Source organism: Galleria mellonella, unplaced genomic scaffold (genome assembly GCF_026898425.1).
Source record: "Galleria mellonella isolate WM207_F2 unplaced genomic scaffold, CSIRO_AGI_GalMel_v1 utg55, whole genome shotgun sequence".
NCBI lineage: Eukaryota > Metazoa > Arthropoda > Insecta > Lepidoptera > Pyralidae > Galleria > Galleria mellonella.
Genome location: NW_026442115.1, coordinates 4,234,556 through 4,256,225, shown reverse-complemented (window position 1 = coordinate 4,256,225; position 21,670 = coordinate 4,234,556). Strand labels below are relative to the sequence as shown.

At 32.2% G+C, this 21,670-nt stretch overlaps 1 protein-coding gene across 1 annotated transcript in view; it reads left to right on the top strand.

Annotated features, from left to right (window-relative positions):
• The window catches only part of LOC113521493 (transcription factor SOX-8-like), a 31,880-nt gene extending 15,767 nt beyond the window's left edge, over positions 1–16,113 (top strand). The window contains exons 2-3 of the mRNA XM_026907027.3: positions 9,760–9,906; positions 14,205–16,113. Of these exons, the coding sequence (XP_026762828.1) occupies positions 9,760–9,906; positions 14,205–14,598 (541 nt within the window). The 3' untranslated portion in view covers positions 14,599–16,113. The remainder of the gene's footprint in view (positions 1–9,759; positions 9,907–14,204) is intronic.
• Positions 16,114–21,670: the final 5,557 nt, after the last annotated feature.

Sequence of the window (21,670 nt, the reverse complement as noted above, 5' to 3'; positions counted from 1 at the left end):
TATTAACTAATTAATTTAACTTTAAAACTAACCAATGATAATATTCATTCAACAACTACTGTAATTTTTTCCACCATCATTTAGAATTCACAAATTTTGATGCAAACATTATAACGTATCAGTTTTTGTGGCCGCATTGAAATAAATTAATATGTAAATTTAAGGCGGGTATGGACTAACAAATTTAAATAATTTTGATAGAAGATTTAAATAAAAAATGGAATGCTATCTTATATTAAAATTTTCTACATTATAACTTCCTTTCTCAGACAAATGGATCTGTTCCTAAAGGATAACTCATCCTATACCTATGGGCACGATGCCCTATATATTTAGCTTATCGCATGTTGTTGGAATTACACTGTTATCTCCAACATTTGTGCATATTTTCCAGAATTCCGATTCACTTCTGTAATTTCATTGGTTAACTCAACTTTGACATAATAAAACGCATTTAATAATGACACATGTGTATACTGATAAAAAAATATCTACTAGTAACAAACATAATTCTATAATTATTATGATTCAATAACAAAAAACAGTATGGTTTAACAATAAAAATTTACTACGCATTTTGTACTGCTATCGATTACAAGAGAACTGATTCCTATAATATTCCTCTTTGGATTAAATGGTAACAGATAGTCTTATAGTTACCATTTAATCCATCCATCCGTTCGTATATTAACACTGCTGCATTCAGGCAAAAAATTTTGGTTTTTGACAAAGTCCTTGAAAAATTTATATTTATATGCATTTTTTAATACAGTCGTCCTATAATATTCATATTAAACAATTAAGTATTTGGTAGCAAATAACTCATAATTATTTAAAATAGGCAAAATATATTATTATTGATTCAGCTATTAATGCATACTTTTTCAGAGCATTACTAAATAATATTGATTTATTATCTACATCTAAATTCCTTAAAAAATTTTTACAGTGTATTTTTAAATTATGTAAATAACATTTATCCATTTCGGTATATAGATATTTATAAAATTTGAAAGTTTCTTCGAAGTAACTGTGAATTCGTAAAAATCAATTATTTTTTTATTTGTAAAATTAAATAAAATACCGAGTTGTAGATTAAGGGCATACGAACAATACTATGTGTTCAAATATTTATTACAGAGACTACTAATTTCCGGGATGTGAGCGGCAAGCGAATGCCGATCCAATAGGATTCGTAGAATGCGCCAATGCGCGGCTTATCAATACGAGTACAACAAATAGGGCGCATCTGTGGGTAGACACGCCTTGTTTCACACATCTGTTAGGTATTTTCATTCGTACTTATACAATAAGTATAGGTAATCTATTAGCTTTTCGCTTGTAGTTTCACTGATATATTCTTAAAACAAAGAATAGATTCTTTATTTTAATCAAACTTATATTTAAAACGTAGATATGTCCCACGATTTCATCTGCTTGGTAATTAAAATAATATATAGTATAATAGTAATCTACATGTACCTATTCAAAAATATTGTAATTTTTAATAATATTAATAATTGGTTCAGTAATTCAAAAATTTATTAAGTACCTATTTATACCTACTCTAACTAGACAAATATATATAAAAAATCAAGAACTAAACTTTTGTCCTTAATACGTATTCGTCTCTTGAATTTTTAAAATTTCAAATTCTATATTTCTTTCATTGTTTCAATGGGAATGCTACGTAGAGAATATATTTCAAGATTGACCGTATCCTGACCTTAGTCAATGTTATTGCATATGAAGTGGCGTAACAGACGTAAAATAATAACTGAAAATATGTTTGTGACCATGATCTACTTATTAAATAAATTTTATTCAATTTTTTTTTATAATACTCGTATTTTTATTTTTTTAAATTTAGAGATACTGTACAAATAGTAAAATTCAAAGTTAATCTTTCAATCTCTTCATGAAATTACATCTACCATCATAATTTTCAACTAATGTCTACTTTATTTATCAGCAAAAACCAGTACGCCGTTACTCCGAAACAAATATTTGTTTTAGCTACGAAGACAGTTAGTGTGAGAAACTTTTCCCCTTTATTGATATCGAATTTTTCAATACATTTGATAAAAGATAACAGTCCCAATAAAAACACGACATTCACTATTTTCCCATACGTCCAGGTGACAACACGTAGTGCTCTCTATGTAATTATAACATTGATAAACCATTTTCAAGTATTTGATCTTGAGTCATTGACTACCGTTTTTATAGCTCCATTAATTATTTTACGACTTGTAACAAACATTACAAAGATAACTGCGGTCGACTTAGGGTTGTTTAGTATATCGAGATTGTAGGGGGAAAGTAACTACCCTGTCTGTATATATTAACGAAGTATTTTATGTCGCGTTTACATAGTGTTTATACTTACTGCTAACAGTTTTTATTTGTTTGTTTGAAATAAACAAGCAAATTTGATTGCTTTAGATATATCTGTACTAATCTTATAAAGAGATATACGAGGTTTGTCCGGAAAGTACGTATAAAAGTTTTTTAAAAATTTTATTTTACAATTATTCAGGTAAATCAATTTTATCCCCTTCAAAGTACTCCCCCTGTGACATAATGCACTTGTGCCAACGCCGTTTCCACTGTGAGAAGGCTCCTTGAAAGTCCTCTGGTTGTAGGTTTCTCAGCTGCCCCGTCGTAGCTTTTTTTATCTATTTATGTCCCCCAAATGCCGCCCCCGAAGTACCAATTTGGTTTTTGGGAACAAGAAGAAGTCACACGGGGCCAAATCCGGCGAATAGGGGGGGGGGTGTTCGGTCACCGTAATGGAATTTTTACTCAAAAACTCACGGACAACAAGAGAGGTGTGGGCAATTGTCGTGGTGAAGAATCCAACGCCCCTCTCGCGCCCATTCTGGACGAACTCGTGCCACACGAGCTTTGAGGCGTCTGATCGACGTAGAATTTTCCATCAACTGTCTGGCCTGGAGGGACGAATCAATCCCCCGAACATCGAACTCTTTCTCGGCCCTCTCTGAATCTTTTTAGCCACTTGATTGGTTCCTTCACAGCATCATCCCCATAAACTGTTCTGAGATCGGCAAAAATTTCACGGCCAGTCTTGCCGAGTTTCGAGAGAAACTTGAAACGCGCTGCTCTTCAACGGAAGCGGGCTCCATGCCGACGGGGTTTCGTTAAGAGGTAACTTCACAGATGGCGTGACAAGCCAGTTCGACCGCACGGCGGTTAGACCAGAACTGAAGCATTGTTAGGGACATAAGGAAGGGGTCCTGCGCTTACCTGGCCTCCCCACTCCTCTTTCTCGCATTCCAGAACACTTTTATACGAACTTTCCGGACAGACCTCGTATTTTAAAGATTAAACTCAATGAAGACAGCGTCGTAAATGGAAAGACGATATTAAAAAATAGCGAGACCCACCTGGAAAAGACAAACGCCGAATCACATTCGATGGCGAACTCTAGGGAAGGCCTATGCTGGACAGCAAGACAATTTTCACGTACCGGTGTCAAACAATAAATAAAATTATTGTAACTATATTGTAAAAAAGATTGTTAAATGAAGGCTATTATTATTATGAATAATGTAATTAATAATGGTATCATGGACCAAACAGTATACTCTGTTATGTCCATGGTACTGCTTATGTCTATAGGCGACGGTTACCACATTCAATCAAGCGGACCGTCAGCTTGTTTGTCATTCTAAATTGCATAAAAAAAAGAATAAACTCAAAAACTATTCAGCCGATTTAAAAAAAAATCTTTCAACGACAGAAAGCTACACTATCGACCAATAACGTAGGCTATATTATTTTTTAAAGTTCTATCTAACTGTGCAAAGCATGGCCGATTCACTAGTCTTATATAAAGATCTAAGTTTAAAAATGACATTAACATTAGATTGACTCTAGTTACAAGCATATTATTTAATTGATTAGTTAATACCACATTAGTAAATATAGCAAAAACAAAAGTCGCTATAAACAGAACACAAAAGTCTTTGTTGCTATACATACATAGATTGTACTTGTTTACTAATGCTAACAACTAATTTAAAATGCTAAAATTGCATCCTGTAATCGTTCAGATGCAATTTTTCCCTGAATATTTTTGTGTACCTCAAGGTGCAATAGTTTTATTTTATTAGTAAATGACACTAATGGACTTTAAATATTACATACACATCAACATTACAATACTTGGCAGCTTTTAGGTAGATTCTTGACATCAAAACTGCACTTTAGTTACAACAAACTGTCCAACATTATGTTCCGTTGGCAAATTTATGTAGTAGTAAGTACGCTGGGCGGCTGCGCAGGCGCACTAAGAAGCAGAAATAGCGTGGGCGGGCGCGTTACAGATGACAGCTATCTACTCCGTTTATGACTTCCTCAGCCATTGGCCTCGCCCGCTCTAACTGGCTTATCTAAGCTAGATGTCACCTTATTTCCGGAGGTTGACTCGTTTGAAGTACCCTCCTTCCAATGTATAATAATTCATCTGAGCATCCATTCAATAAGGTTTACTCCAATTTTATTAAAATGTAAATTGTAGATTTTAAAAGCCCTCTCTGTAAAGGTGATTATTCCATATTTATATTAATCTAATATTAATCTTACGAATAGCAATATATTCATAATTTAACTATTAAGTATAAGAAAGATAAAAAATCTGAAAATACTGGATGTGTTACAAAATACTTTGGTGCTTAAATATTGAAAGAAATACTTACAATTGGTCTGTGAGTTATATTTTTATGTCACGTAATATAACTACCACTTTTCACCACGTGAACCACCAACTCATTGAAAATGTAATTTTGCCAGGCAAAAAAAAACTACAATATATTTTATTAAGGTGTCATTACAAATAATTTGAAGACATACCTAATAGAAAATGGTAATAGCTGCATATAGGTAACATATTAAGAGCATTATAGACATTACAGCATACACTATGATGTCCTTGCATTCACTCATGCATTCCCGTTTCTGAGGACTAAGGTATAATGTTTTATTTTATTATTCCATTGTCGCGAACTACTCTTCAAACATAATATTCTTAATTAACTATAACAAAAATTATCTATGAAAACACTGCTAGTCGCTAACAGAAACACACGTGGAACAGAAATAAGTATCTACAAGTATGCAGACAACTTGCCAGTCCATAGCCATTATTATTAATATAAGCACCAATGATTAACAATAAAAAAATATTTTATGAATAAAAATTTTAATATAAGTAGGTATATAAGAAATAAAACTAAATATACATCGTTTCAGCAACATTTAATTTCTTTTGTTTTTTGTTCTTTGGACCACGTGCCCTATGTTATACTTACCTATACCTATATGTATATCGCTTGTAAAACATTACACTGCTGAACTTTTCTAAACAATGGCTCAAATTATAACAACGTAGGTACTAACTAACTAATCACTATAAAATATTCGGCTACGTGACACGAACCACATTTTTTCATAATAATTTAACCTTTGGTGAAATAACACGTTTTAAAACTGTCAACCCATAAAGTATTATAATATAATGTTTATTTTACGCTCGTTTTGACTGGCTCTTGCTGGTCGCCATTTGTTATTGAAAGTCATATACATTTGTATATTGTTCATAGACTTACTCATATTAACCAGGTACATTAACTTTAAGTATTTACATATGTTTCTATCATTTGTCACTTATAACTGTATAGAAATGAAATTAAATTTATTTGCTAGAAACATTGTAGAAAAGGTGTTGCATTTGTGAAGTTTATAAGATGTCCATTATGTTGCACCACATCAAATGGCATGCAAATATTAATTATTGAATTTATCCATTGGCCATTTTATACAGGTACATTATATATTTAATTTTCAATTATTTACTAAATTACACAATAAATCACTACTAGTACCAAGTGCACACCTTGGTCATGCATTATAAGCAGTCAATAAAGCTATTATAAATAATAAAATGATAGAAATGTCAAATAAAATTAAAAATACAATTTAAATTTCAAACTAAGTCAATGTCACAGCATTATATTATATTATAGGTATATGTATATATACTCTATATAGATGATATATAATAGATATTCCCCTAAGTCATATAGGTACACTACAGACTATAGTACTGAAATAATCTCTAATATAGGTATATAATCCAATGTCTTAAAAAATCCAAATTCAACGAAATTCTTCAAAGCAGTAACTTTGAAATTTTGTTTGACCCAAGTCTCTCAACACGATTTGTCTATAACAAAAACACAGAAATAATACTGAATCACAACTAATGACCTACAAGAACGAATTCAATCTTAAATAAAAACTTATGTGGAGTATTTTTTATTAGACCGCCAAGAGTCACACGTGCCCTCTGTAAGTTTTTTCAATATTTCTAGAACGAACGTTATTATATATTATTAAATATGTTCCTATTGGTCATATTATAGCAGAAAAAACGTACAATGCTTAGAATGCTATACGACTTAATATTAACCAATATTTTTTAACATTATTATTTATAATTAGACACCTAGCAGTTTACTCAATAATTGCGTATTGAATTCAATTCAATCAATAATTATCGAAATATAATTATCATAATTTAATAAATGAATACAATAAATGAAAATCAATATATTTTATGATAAGTGTATCATGATAGATATGATAGGTAGTGTAAAGTCTGTTCTTCTTTATATAAATGCCATGACAACCATTTCCATCAAAATATATATATATATATGTCGCAAACATATCATGTTTTAATAAATTACTAAATTTATTATTTCAGCCGTTAACTGTCCACTGCTGAACATAAGCCTTCCCTATTAGAGGAGTTTTGCCAATAGTTGCCACGCTTGGCAGGCGGATTGGCAACCGCAGTTAAGATTTTAGAGATGTTTTAAGAGGAATGCTGCTGCCCATCCCTCGCCCTATTAATATTAATGACTAAATGTAATAATGATTATTTCAAAATAACAAACAAACTTATTTTCGCATTTATAATACTTATTAACAGGGATTATGTTTAAAGATACCTACTAAAAAAAGTCGGCTCACACAAAAGAGATGACTGCAATGTAAAATAATAAATCACTATGACTCCGCTGTAAAACTTTTGTCATGTGAATTTCACCATTATGTGAGGTTCGGTAATAAATTAGGAAACTATAGTATAGGTCATCATATTATATCCCATTATAAGGAATATCAATTTCCATCATTTTAAGTTTTTATAGTGTCACTTTATTGTCCATATGTCCTTCCATCAAGACCACCTTTCTCGGGAACACGTGAAGGTATCAAGGTGAAATTAATATCGATACTCAAGTCTGCAATGCCTTAAAACTGTGAAAAATCAAACTTTTAAATAAACGCAATCAAAAGATACAGTCACTTATAGCGTATAATTTAACATTTGCAAAAGAATCAAAACTATAAATCTATAGGGTACTTTCCGTTAAACTAGAATAATGAAATTTATTTATTTAAAAGAGGTAATGTTGTATAGCATAAGTGCTTAAAGGGAAAAATCCGGAAACCGTAAACATGTAGTTGCATTGCAAAAATATTTTTTTTCTATTATTTAATTATTACAATTTGTATGTAACCCTTGGTGCGCGAGTCCGACTTGCACTTGGCCGATTTATGGTCGAATATACAAATAAATGTTTCATCTGATGGCAAAAGACTCTCAATAACCTGAATGTTTAATTTTAAAAAGTAACATAAATATCTCAAAATATTCAATTCTAACCAATTACAAGCTCTGTGTTACAATCGATATAAGTACAATACTCACATGTTACTATTGAAGTGCACAAGTACTCACTATCTGTGATTGTCAGAGAACAAGATGTTACTAACCAGATGGCCGACATGCGGTAGGCCTTCTTCCCTATAAAAACTAGTTTAGTTCGTATTCGTGATTTATATTGCTTTAAAACTTCTATTATCATTTAAACCTTTATAATAATTATATAGTAATGTATTTTCTTATAATTCTAAGCGCTAATTAAATTGTATATATATATATATTTATATATAATGAAATTAAAAAGAATTTTATAATGCTATACTAGCGTAGCATAATAAATTTCTAAATGTTGTTTAGTTACGAGAACTCGTTCTAATAAACAAGGAAACCGATTCTAGTTCGCCGAAGCTAAGTAATTATTCCTGCTCATATTGCTTCCCGAGAGTAATCCGTTAGAAATCGATCGACTTTTAGTGGCGTGTCAGTGTTCAAAAAAGCATAATTTATTGTCAGCATTCAGCATCGCGAGGAAACTTAAACGCGTTAGAAAATAAAAAAGTAATAAAATAAGAGATGTTTACGAGCGTAAAATGACGTGAGGCCACGCCACTTTAGCCGCGCATACAAATTTTACATGCGCCTGCGCACCACTGTTTACAGCGTCCGCGCATAAAGGGGTACTCGTAATTTATTTTCTTTATAGTCGTCGCTTGATAGCTTTGGTTACCTAGTAATTATCGGGCGCGCGCCGAACGCTAAACCAATTTGAGTATTTGTATGCGCCCGCTCAAGTGCGCATTTCATATTGCTTCTGTCAACATTTGTTTTTTGTAAGATTTCAGTTTCTAAGCCTCTACTATTTATAACTTTGTACTCAATAACTTTTAGGTGTAATGAACAAATTAAACATCTTGCTGCTATATTAATGAATGCTCTTACATTACTTTGTAACCTTATATGTTCTATGTCTAGAGATACCATAGATATAAGCAACTCTTCAAATTAAACTGAATTAAGTAACTTTTAATATAAATATTTGAAGTACTTACTTAGTAACCGGACCCATTTACAATATAAATTTCTTACATATCTATATCCTCCCGAATATATATTTCTGAGTTTTTAATTGAAAATTCATTCAATGAATAAATAAATTCAATACCTCCATAAATATTTTAAAATACTCGACTTCGTAATACTGGTGGATATCTGTTCGAATTATGCAACCACAGACTAAGTACATCCAAAAAAATTATTAATACTATTCATACAAGCTTCAAAATTATATTTCTACTTTGCAGTACTATTAGGTGCCTATGTTGATTAGAATGTAAAGTTAAAATAAGTATAGTCTCACACAATGAAACAAGATTTTTAAGATTGTTATACGAGTACCTTCATATTCTCTTATATGAGTACATACTAGCATATAATGTGTCCCATTCTCTCTTTATCTTGCATTCTAAACCTTGTTTTCTAAACCTTAGTAACATCATCATCAAAGCATTACATTGCTAGCAAAATATTACCCTGTCAAATTGTTTCCGGTTCCCCATACAAACCGTCGTAGTTAGACCTAAGGACCTAGTAAATTAATTATGATAGGCCAACTGACCTGACTTTATTCTCGCGTATCCATTCATCGCTTAGCTGTTGCTTTCTTTAATTTTAATTACGTCAGTCATTAGTAGTTACCGGGAGGGAAGAGATTGTTAATAATAGAGACTAGCAATCCCATTGCTAATAACATACCTTGCCAGGTAGACTTTTACGCAGTCCCCATTACTAATTGAATAGCTAACTGACCTGCCTTATCAACCTCATCTATCATTCCTCACTGGTACCCCGCCAGTGTATACTGTTAGCGCAGGCAGGCGGAGTTATCCTTTCATTTTCACCCATTAAAAAAATAAAACAAAATATATTACCTTTCACTCAGTCAGGCCTCTGTATAATATACGATGAAGTGACTAATAATACCGTTTTTCTCATTTTATCTGCAGAGGTGGTGGTTGCATGCGTCGAGCGCACGTCAAGCGGCCTATGAATGCATTTATGGTATTCGCACAGGCGATGCGCAGGCGCCTCTCTGAACAGCGGCCTTCGCTTCACAACGCTGAGCTTAGCAAATCACTAGGCACCATGTGGAAGTAAGTATTTTCTATTATACACTACTAAAGTAAATTCTACTAATAAATGTTAAAGGTTGTAACGATGTTTAGATGTTTGTATATTTCTTACTAAATGGGATAAACGGATTCGAATTACATTTGGTACACGAGTACTTTATGTATATATATGTATGTATATAGTGTGTACAATATAATATAAATAGAATACTTTATGCATCGATCGGATAAAGCCGTGGGAAACAGTTACAGTTAAGTAAGACAACAACTTTTCAATACCAGTACTTTTTAAGTAAAATGAAATGTATAACATTTTAAATGTATATTATGCATATGAAATTGCAAAAACCCACAATAAATCTTAGGTTTTACTATTAAATCTTAAGATTTATCAACATGGGTTGGTAAATGTATGGATTTTATAAAAAAAAATTTGGGGGCTTGCACCAAACCAAACCTAACCTAACTTTCTGACTACGAGTACAAGCATCACACACTAAACATATCTTAACATTATGTCTATTTTTTTACATTTACCACGTCTCTTATGTACATATAGACAATTTTAGATTTACAATAGTTCAGGTTTTACAGTAACAGATAACATTTAGACATGATTAATGCGTGGTATTCGTACTCGATATAAGAAAGTGATACAAAACGCATCACAATTTTTTATCTATTTATAACTAAAGTATGTGCAATAACTCTACTAAATCTCCAAATATATGTATATCCATGTGTATCTTAATAAAGTGGGAGTAATTTGAAATTATGAATCAATTTGTAACAATGTTAAACTAGATTTGTAGCGGTTTTAAGAACCTATCACCGTTGCTCGAGAAGGTCATGAAAGTAAGTTGCGGGGACCGATGAAAGGGTATAATATAGATTGGATCGAAGGGGTAAAGGAAGGGGGGGAGGCACGGTCTGAAGACTGCGCGTGCGGCATCCAGCAGCGCGGCGTGCATCGATTGTTTACTCATTAAAATGCTATCGCCGCTAACTGGAACGATAAAATCTCTAACTGTCTCAAAACCAATTTGAAGTCTACTCGAATAGAAAATTGTGGGATGAAATCGCATGATATCTATATAGATAAATAATCGATGATACAAATAAAATTTTTAGGTCATAATATCTGTCGTGGACGTCGATTAAAAAATATAAAGGTACAATAATTCGCAATTAATTTAACATAAAAAAGTCTTTATTTGTATTATAATTTATTAATTTAAACACTCAAATACACTAATAATTTTAGTATTTTTAAGAAATTTTGTACAAAGATATTAAAGTATTCAGAGCGCATGTATTTCTTGACGATCCTTACGTAACATTTCAAATTATTTTTCTGCCAAGGTCCTTTTATACTATAGTAGTTTTGATACAAAAAAATAAAAAATAAAACAAATATTATGTAATAGATTTTACATTTTTTAAGAGTAACGGATGATATCTTCATGATATCCACTGTTGAACATAGGCTCTCGTACTGGAGGGGTTTGCCAGTAGTTGCCACGTTTGATAAGCGGGTTGACAATCGTAGTTAGGCAAGTTTCCTTAGTCGCCTCTTACGACACTCACGAAAAAGGAAGAGGTGGCCCACTCAATGCCGGGATCACACGATAAATGTTTAATATCATACTAACTACATGACATCTGGCGGGAAAAGGATTGTTAGTAAGGGAGACTGAGAATCCTATTGCTGGCAATATACCCAACGAGGTCGACCTCCTCGCGGTTCTCTCTGGAAACTATCATGGTTAATTCCTGATGAATTCATCATGATGGGCTAACTGGCCTGTTTTCATTCTCATCTATGACCCTTCACTGGTGCTCCACCAGCGTATCCCATTAGCGCAAGCGGGGTTACCATACCATTTTTACCCAGTAAAAAAAAACTACATGACATCCTTATTTATAATATTAATAAGGATATATTAGATATTTATAATAAGTTTACTATTGTTATCTTTTGGAGGAAACAATAAAGAGTATCTATCTATCTATGTAGAGCTTCTTCAGCTGTCTTTAAATTTCCCAGCTCGATGCCCAAAAAATTGTGAGAACACTTGACGGCCACCCGCGCATCCGCTCGTGTTATGATTATGACACAAGAATGACGGACAAACTCTCGAATCATCAAAGAAAATAGTCAGTGAAAAGAGCTTGATTGCTATTACGTGGCCGCTCGCTGTCCGATCATCGACTATCACGGCGCCCTGTCCTATTGTATCTGTTACCGATGCAAGTATGATACCAATGCAAATTCAAGAAACTGATTAAGATAATTTTATGCAATATAGAATTGCAAACAAGCTAACAACCTACATAATAAAAAGTGGTAACCGTCTTCTATAGACATGAACAGCAACCATGGACATTATTGAATACACTGTTAAACCCATAATTCATTATTAATATAATTAATACCTTTAATACGTTATCATTACTAAGCTTATGCTTATTTAAGTGGGCTCATAATGGGTTGTGCCCACCTTAGAATTGTCTTGTGCCCATACCAGAATGGGAAAAGATCCAAAAATTTTGCTTCTAGCCAAATATAAAAGATACAATTATTATTACATCTAAGTAATTAATTTAAATAACATATGGATACTTAAATAAAACTGAACCCGATCGAAAGTGTTACAAAGTTATACAGAATGTATTTAAAGTCGTTACATTTTCGTAAAACTATCAATCTAACCGTCGCCTATAGAAATAAGCAGTACCATGGACATAACAGAGTATACTGTTTCGCCCATGATACCCCCCATGCGTTGCCATTCCTGAGGACTCAGATGTTATTCCTCTGTACCCTGTAAATTCACGCCATATCCCACCCTTGAAACCGAAACACAGCCATGCAAACAACTGCTTCACGATAGAAACACGAATGGGACAGAGGTACCCAAGCAATCGACTTTATCTATATATACAGATATATGTATATATATATATATATATATATATATATATATATATATATATATATATATATATATATATATATATATATGATATTGGCATATAAACAGAGTCCAGTTGTGAGCCGTTAATTGGTATTTATATATTTATGGTATGGTGACAACATTTGTTGACACAGATCATAATCGCGTATAAATTATCTAAAAGAGGACTAATTTTATCTATGAGTAAGATCCAACCAGACGTCTGCGTTTACGGTCAATGCTCGTCTCTCGTAAATGTTTCTATTTTTCTCAAACATATTTTAAAAGTGGCTATAATAAATTATGGCAGCAGTGCTATCGTTCATGTTTATATTTATATGGTTATACACAAGATATATCATTACATATCTATAGGTATACATAAATACACACAATACAGACTTACTCGTAGATACTAACTAGAGAACTGACAAAGTCCCTAAAATTTTGTGTTTGACAATATAAATTTTTAACTAACGTTCTGATAATGATCCTTGAGGTTTTGATCCTTTAGGTATAGACGAATAATATATAAGCAATTACAGGGTAAAATCAATTATTAGCGTCCTTTTAAGTAAGTGTTGTACTAGTAAAATTAACACTTTCCAAAGAAACATGAATGAAGATAAAACAAAAAATTTCAACACTTATACAAACACGCATGTCCAATAATCAAGTTAGTGTTTTTGATAATATTATTATAATTTTATAAATAAAATTAGGTATGTATAAATTATCCCAAAAATAAATATATAAATATTTAATTCGGGATGAATTTAGTAAGTCTTGGCGTTTTAGCAAATACCGGCGGCATCTGGAAATAGTATCGCGCGTCGATGCTATCGTACACTCTTCGTCTCAGACGAAACGTCCTACTAATATTCTATTTCCACTTAATTTGTTATTGGTTTATTATAATTGTAATTTATGTAAATTAATTTAAAATGGTCCGAGAGTACATGATATGTGACGTCAAACTAGCAGCCAAATTCTCACTATTTCGTGAGTTTGCCACTTCTGCCTTTTTAGTCCATACTAGGAATAGCAAACAAATGACCCAGCTGATAGAAATTATAGTGCCTATAACCGTCCTATAAATAAACACAAGAATACCATACTTACGATCTAATTTCGCGATGTCTTTGACCCCTCATACGTCACCACTCGTGAGGACTCCTGAGGATCTTGTGTTCTTTTATTTTTTATTTTTATGCAGCTTAGAATAGCTGCTAGCTAGTCCACTTCATCGAAAGTGGTAACCTTCACCTATAGAGATGAATAGTACCAATTCTAATTCCACTAGACATGAGGATGTTTAATATTATAATTATTGGTAAAGTAACAATGTCTTTTTACTTTCAGGAGTCTATCAGAAGAACAGAAGTTGCCGTTCATCAAAGAAGCAGACAAGCTCCGTACCCAACATAAAAGAGAGCATCCCGATTACAAATACCAGCCGAGACGACGAAAGGCCCCACCGACTTCCAGCACACGACTCAAACGAGAACCATCTCCTGACAGAGATCAAATCGATTTTGCTGGATTGCAGGACATTTCGCCGGCACTACTGCCGGACGGCCCACCTGACGGAGCTGAATTAGATCAATATTTGAAACCAGGTCCGGTGCCTGACTATCACGAGTTACAACCCAGATTTGCAAGTCATAGCCTTGCACACCACCCACCACCGCTCTATGTGCCATCCCATCTCCATCCACCATGCACCGACTGGCCACACTATACCGGCCACCCCTAAAACCATACATTGTATTAAATGTACTAGAATTGTTCATAGTTAACGTTGTCCGTGGTTAGATAAAATTCATCGGAACTTTATCGCCATATGACTTTTTTTATGCTAAAATAGGTCAGATGACTGTCATGTAAATAAATAATTTTATATCGCTATGATGGTATAAGAACGGCAAAGCGCACGTGCGTTTAATCACAAACAAACATAAATGTGCAAACATATGTAATTATAGGAATATTCCTTTAAATTATTCTTAATAATTGAAAGAAATATTATTATTAGTTAATAGTGTTTTCTATGAATCTCTAGGCGAACCATATGATTCCAAAATCCATTCTAGAACTGACTAAACATTAGGGATAATATTTGTTTCATAACAGGAAATAATATGCTGGTATAAAAATTAACTCCGGATGTTTCATTTTCGGAGGTAAAATTAAGTATAGATAATATTTCAATAATATCTCAAATATTTAACCAACATTTTGTTGTATCTTAAATAAATAGATATGTTACCTTTTATTGCAATATAGATACGCCGCGAGATTTTTTGATGGTATATTTTCAAAGACTTTTCCACGATTTACTATATATATCTCTCAACAGTTTGTAGAATAAAAAACATGCATAGTTTTAAGTTTTACGTACATAAAAATACTCGTTCTACGTATTTGTATTGGACTTTGTGAGGTGACGTAATATGAATCTGAAACTAAAATATATATCCAAATACTACTAGATATAACATATTTTAAAAAAATGATCAGCCTACTGTTGATTTGGCTGTTGCGAAATTGTTGAATTAGCTGTTTTATTAATAAAGAATGTATTATTAATAATTCAAGATTTTCAGGGGACGCGTAATTTTAAAGACGCGCCATTTTTTAAAGTTAAATAATATTTAAAATATTCTGGTATTTCTGTTTAATTTATAATAATATACATTGAATAGAAATGCCAGACACACAAGAATAAAAAAGTGGAGCTCGTTTTAGTATCCCTGTTTATATCAAATCTATATACGAGTACCATTTATTGTACATTCAGGAATTTATTATACATTCAGGAATAGCTTAAATCTAGGTATGGTCTAATCAAATACAAATTCATCAACATAAGATATAAAAAGTTAACGAGGGTTTGTTGAGAGGTACAGAAATACTAAGTTTATAATAATAATTTTAGCCTATACTATCACTTAATCGATATGAGAGTCAATTAAAAATGGACGAGGTACTAAAATTTTGTCGATAAACAAAAATATCTTAAATTTATTACTATACACTAAAATTGTTTTTAAAATTCCTCATGTTCCAAAGTTAATTAAGAGTAGAACATTATAAAGGTAAATAGCTACATAAGATAGGTATAACAAATAAGTTATTATTGTGATTAATTATTCATAAGTTTTAACATTATTTAAAGATGTTTTATATAAGAACATTTAGTTTGTATTAAGTTGTAAATAGAAATTAATGTTATATTAAATACTATCGAATAAACACATTGTTGATATTACGCTGTCTTTTTTTTTGTAATATAACAAATTTAGATGTCTAAATATTCTGTTTCTCAATTATTGTTATTTAGTTTATATCTGTTAAGGATTTAAATGAATATATATTAATTCTAAATGAAATAGGTGTAGGTAAAATAAGCTACATATTTTTTAAGGAATATTAAAAACAGAAAACAAGCAGACGACTCATATGAAGAAAAATGGTAACCATCATTTATGCATATTACATAATATAGAGTAACACCCTCATGCATTGCTATTCTTAAAAACTAAGGTGTAATGCTTCCGATCCTTCAAACCGAAACTCACTGCAGGTAGGAACAACTAAGTACTAGAATGCTTTAGATATAATAAATCACAATCGCCATATGGTCCCGGCATAGTATGAACTACCCCTTCCTTTCCTGTAGGTATCGTAAAAGGCGACTAAAAGAAGTAAATTATCAAGGGATCGACTAAATTATCAAGCAGCGTCCCTCTTAAAATATTACCAAACCCTAACTACGGTTGCCAACCCGTCTACCAAGCGTGGCAGCTACTGGCAAAACGCCCCTTTTTGGGGAGCATGCCTATGTTCAGTATGCCTATAGACAGTTAATGGCTAATATGATGATGATAATGAAACCCTAATCGGCAAAAACAGTAAATTTAGTAACAGTAAATTAATAATATATCCTTTTGTGACTGTAAACGACTTTGGCAATATAGCAGTAACTACCTTCCGATGGTTACCGTTTTGATTCTTGGACAATATTTATATTTTATTACAAAAAAGTAACTATCAGTCATCTAATACACTAATACTACAAGCTTTACTTAGTCTGAGAATAGATGACGTTGTAATCTTCAATGAGTATGGTATTTGTTTATTAGTGTTAATATGAATAAGCATTAACAATTTGGTTCAAAATGATTTTAAAAACAGAATATCGAATATAATATTCGTAGAAACTTAGATAGGTATTACGTGTATAGGCATGAACTTACAAAACGATTAAAATGACTCCGCAAGTTGTTGTCATTAAATGTAGGCATATAATTAGCACGCTCAAGCGACATTCTCGGAAAACATCCTCTGTTTTAGGTAGGTGCCCTCACCGCATGACATACCGCGACCTCTACTCGTCCGGCGATTTCCGCCGGTCGCACCGCCCGCCCGGCTCACAATGCACACTTGTTCTACCCTTATCTTATCGCATTTTCTCAATTAACGAGCTTAATGTACATATATATCATCAGATAATTACGTAATCATAAATAATTGTAACTAATGAATGAAAAGAACTGTTAACAAATTATTTACTTTACGATTAATACTTTAATAGGTATAAGTAAAATTTTTGTAACTTGAAAGTGAAACAATGCTAAAAGTACCTACTGTCCTTGTCATTTTGTGAAATTTCTTATTTTTCTAAATCGAGTTTTAACTAAATGGACGCATTAACAAATTTCCCAACTTGAAACTTCTCTAGAAACAGAAACAAGTTCAAAAAGTCACGATTATTATATATTAATGATGCATATTGAGCTGCAATATTAAGATTGAGTGCAAATGAGCCGCGAGGCGCGTGCGCAGGCGGCAGCTCGCGTTACACAAGCTGCGCACGCCCCGACTGCGGTCCCTTCGACAGCTAAGAACATAATATTCACATTGACTGCCATACTTTTTGTAAAACACATAAGATATTAATTACAGAGGCGGTGTGGGTATCATGCTCAATTTTACGCCGTAATCTCTCATGTTTTTGCTGGTATTTAAACGTCAACAGATCAATCTAATGATCTAAAATAAATTTTTGTGGAACCATATTTAGATACTAGTAAGTAGGTATATGTATAATTATGTATCATCTTCATCACTATCTCAGACATTATCAGTCCATTGCTCCTCCTCCTCCAACATAGACCTCCCCTATAGACTGCAATAAAGAACTTTCCTGAGCCACCTGCATCCACTAACTCACTTAATTATTCCAAGATTGTCATCAATATGATTTATAGTATTATATATTATAGAATAAAAGATAATTATTATTAAGTTTGTTTCGTCATCATGCAAAAATTTCTGCACTAAATTGAATGAGGTTCTCACAGTAATGTTCCTGAAAGACTTAGTTAATATCTCGAGTAAGTATATATATAGAGGCCTGTAAAGGCCAACAAAGGCCTGTAATACCAGAACTATTACGCACGCGTTACCGACCCTGAAGAAAGCTCTTTTCATAGGGGAAAGGGATTGTTAGAATTCAGGTTAAGTGGCCCATTGCTAGTAATACATCCTATCAGGTCGACCTCCACGCGGTTCCCCTTGGAAACAATCGTTGTTAATTCTAGCGTAATTCGTGGGCCACGATGGGCTAATTGACATACTTTCATCTATCATCCCTCACTGGTGTTCCGCCAGTGTATACCGATAGCACAGGCGGAGCTACTATTCCATTATCACCTTTTAAAAAACCTCTTTACCCCTCTTTTGAAGAACCCCATGCTGTAGTCTCTTAGAAAATTTTTATTATTGTTTATTAGTTTTTATTATTACTTTATTAGTGTTCCTACTTCTGAAACCACACATATGAAATATAAGACAAAATGTTATGCCTAACAGAGAACCAACGAATATTTATCTGCCTATTCGGATTTAGATTCCCGAAGCTTAGCCCTTGTATTTATTATGAATGTTCGCTTTATGTAACATGTTTACACCGATTTAGTGATAAGTAATGATAATATCCTTAACATTAGGTAGGTATACAGCAAAATACCATGGTTCTTCAACAGTCTTAGTCAAGTGGCATCACGACCGACAGTTCGTGTGAAATATCGCCTCCACGCCGAACTGCCTGCTCACACATAAGCCTGTAAGTTGACACCGCCACGTCTGGGGTATATCGTTAAGAAATCAAACCCAGCATTCGAGTAACATATGCGCAATGCAGCAGCCACTTTTTAATTTGTGCTATTTGAAGTATATTGACCTCTATGTGTCGAATTATAATTGTAATGCATAATCTTAATAGCTGTACCTATCTAGACTAAATATGTAATAACCAATTTAAAGACTGTAACTTACCTTAGTCTTACCACAAAAAAGTTTAACTTGCGATAGTTACATTTTCAATACTAGATGTCTTACTACAAAAGTGTGCCTAACATCTGTTTATGTCTAAACAAAAGAAAGTCTATGTTATTTGTATTAACGTTATAAAAAGGAAGGATTTGATTATTTTGCTTGTAATGGATAATTTGGGATAAACCCAAAAACTACTTAACTAATTTTAATTTTTTTTTTTACCTATAAATAGCTACAAAAACTACATTATCAGCAAGTAACATAGGCTATAAAGTATTTTCAAAAAATTAAAGATTGTTACAAAAATTTCAATAATATAATCCAAGTATAAAAAAAACTTACCTATGAATGCTATTATTTGGCGTGCACTGAGTAAACTATAATGATACATAAAATAATATACTATATGTTTATGATACTCTCCATTTCCCACAAAAAAGTCTGCAAGAGCATATTCCTTTTTAAAAGGCCGGCAGCACACCTGCAATGCCGTAGGTGTTGTGGGTGACCATGGGCGGCGGTAGTCACTTACCATCAGGTGAGCCGCATGCTCGTTTGCCGCCAGTGTTGTAAATAAAAAAAAAAGACTATTGTTAACTTACTATTACAGTTAATTCACAATATTCGTCTTCTGGTCAAATTTTAAGTACGTTATACTAAATTATCATTATCATCAACATATCAGCTTTTGACTGTCCACTGCTAAACATAAGCCTCCCCCTAGGGGGGTTTTGCCATTAGTTAGTAGTTAGTAGTGGTAGATAGATAGATACTCTTTATTGTTTTCTCCAAAAGATTACAACAGTAAACTTATTCTAGATATAAACAATTACAAGAAATAATCATAATGAGAAAACAATGGGCGACCTTATCACTAAAAGCGATCTCTTCCAGCTTTGGATGGAAAGGAGTAATTATAAACTGTTTGATTAGAGGTACGATGAAGTTCCTATTATTTCTAAATATGGAGATATAATACATGTAATAATGTAAATATATATCCCTACTCACTATTATATACATATATATACATACACATACATACAATATATATATATATATATATATTGTATGTATGTGTATGTATATATATACACACATACGCATACACATACACACACACATGCATATAAACACCTACACAAATAAATAAGTATATAAATACTACCACATGTATACGTAAAAAACAAAGTTATAAATTTTTATATATCTGAAGAAATAAGTATGCTAACCCGACAAATAAACAAATTAAAAGGATGACAACTTACTCAAATAAAAATCCGTAAGTTTTGTTTTAAAACTAGGCAGACAATTTATGTTTCGAATAGAAACTGGTAAACTATTCCACAGCCGTACAGCTTGCACCGTGAACGATACCACCCACGGGAAAGGAAGAGGTGGTCTATTCTATGCCAGGACCACACGGGACGGGACCAGTGAATCAAAATACGGGTAGAATCAAAAGATAATGGCATTCGTGTCATGATATTAATACTTAGCCAACTAAAGAGTTTCATAATAAAAAAATTTACATGTATGCTATTTGATTTCCTTTTTAAATTATTCGACTCATTTAAAAAATGTTTAGTATTTGAAACTAAAAAAGCCCATAGACGTAATATAAATGCTCTGCCTTTATCCTACAGCAAAAATTGTGTCCTTAATTCTCTAGTGACTGTTTACGGATTCCTTTATTTGCTTTTTTAATATAAATTAACGACATTACAATGAATTTAATTATTTCGTCATAGTCGCAGAATACTGACGGATCTTTATATGTAATCTTTGTCAGATCCGTCAGTATTCTACGACTATGACGATTTCATTCTTGGATTATATTCCTAGTATAAAAGCATTATTTAATATTATTATACTACATTCATATTTTTAAATAGTAACACTATTGTAATTGTCAACTTCAATGTTGCCAATTTTATCCTTTTAAAACTTATTTAGCTTTTTTGCATCTGCTGCTTCTACTAATCGCTAAAATTATGCATTAGTAGTTATAAAAAACAGGTCAGTAGGATTGTAACCATGTCGAGCCAAGCGTTCGAATAGCGACGCCAATTTTTTAAAATGGTTTCCTGTACATTGAACTTTTAATCTATGTAAATGTTAAATATTAGTAAAATAACACTATATAATTAATAAATTTTCTTTCTATGAAATACATTGCAAGTTTAAGATAAAAAGTGCATCATTTGAAATTTTACTTTTATTTTTTCATTTTTCATTTTTTTCATTTTTCAAATATAAATAAATCATTTAAATAGCATACTTTTTAACATAAATTATTTATAAAAACTGTACTAACGTATGAGTGGAATTCAGCAGTTTATTTTATACCTTAGATGCTGGCCACGTCTGTGACATCTTTCTTTAATAAAATTATACCAATAATTCAGTCAAAATACATATTGACTAAATTTCACTATATATAGATTCAATATAATCAATTCATTTCATATAATCAAATCATTACA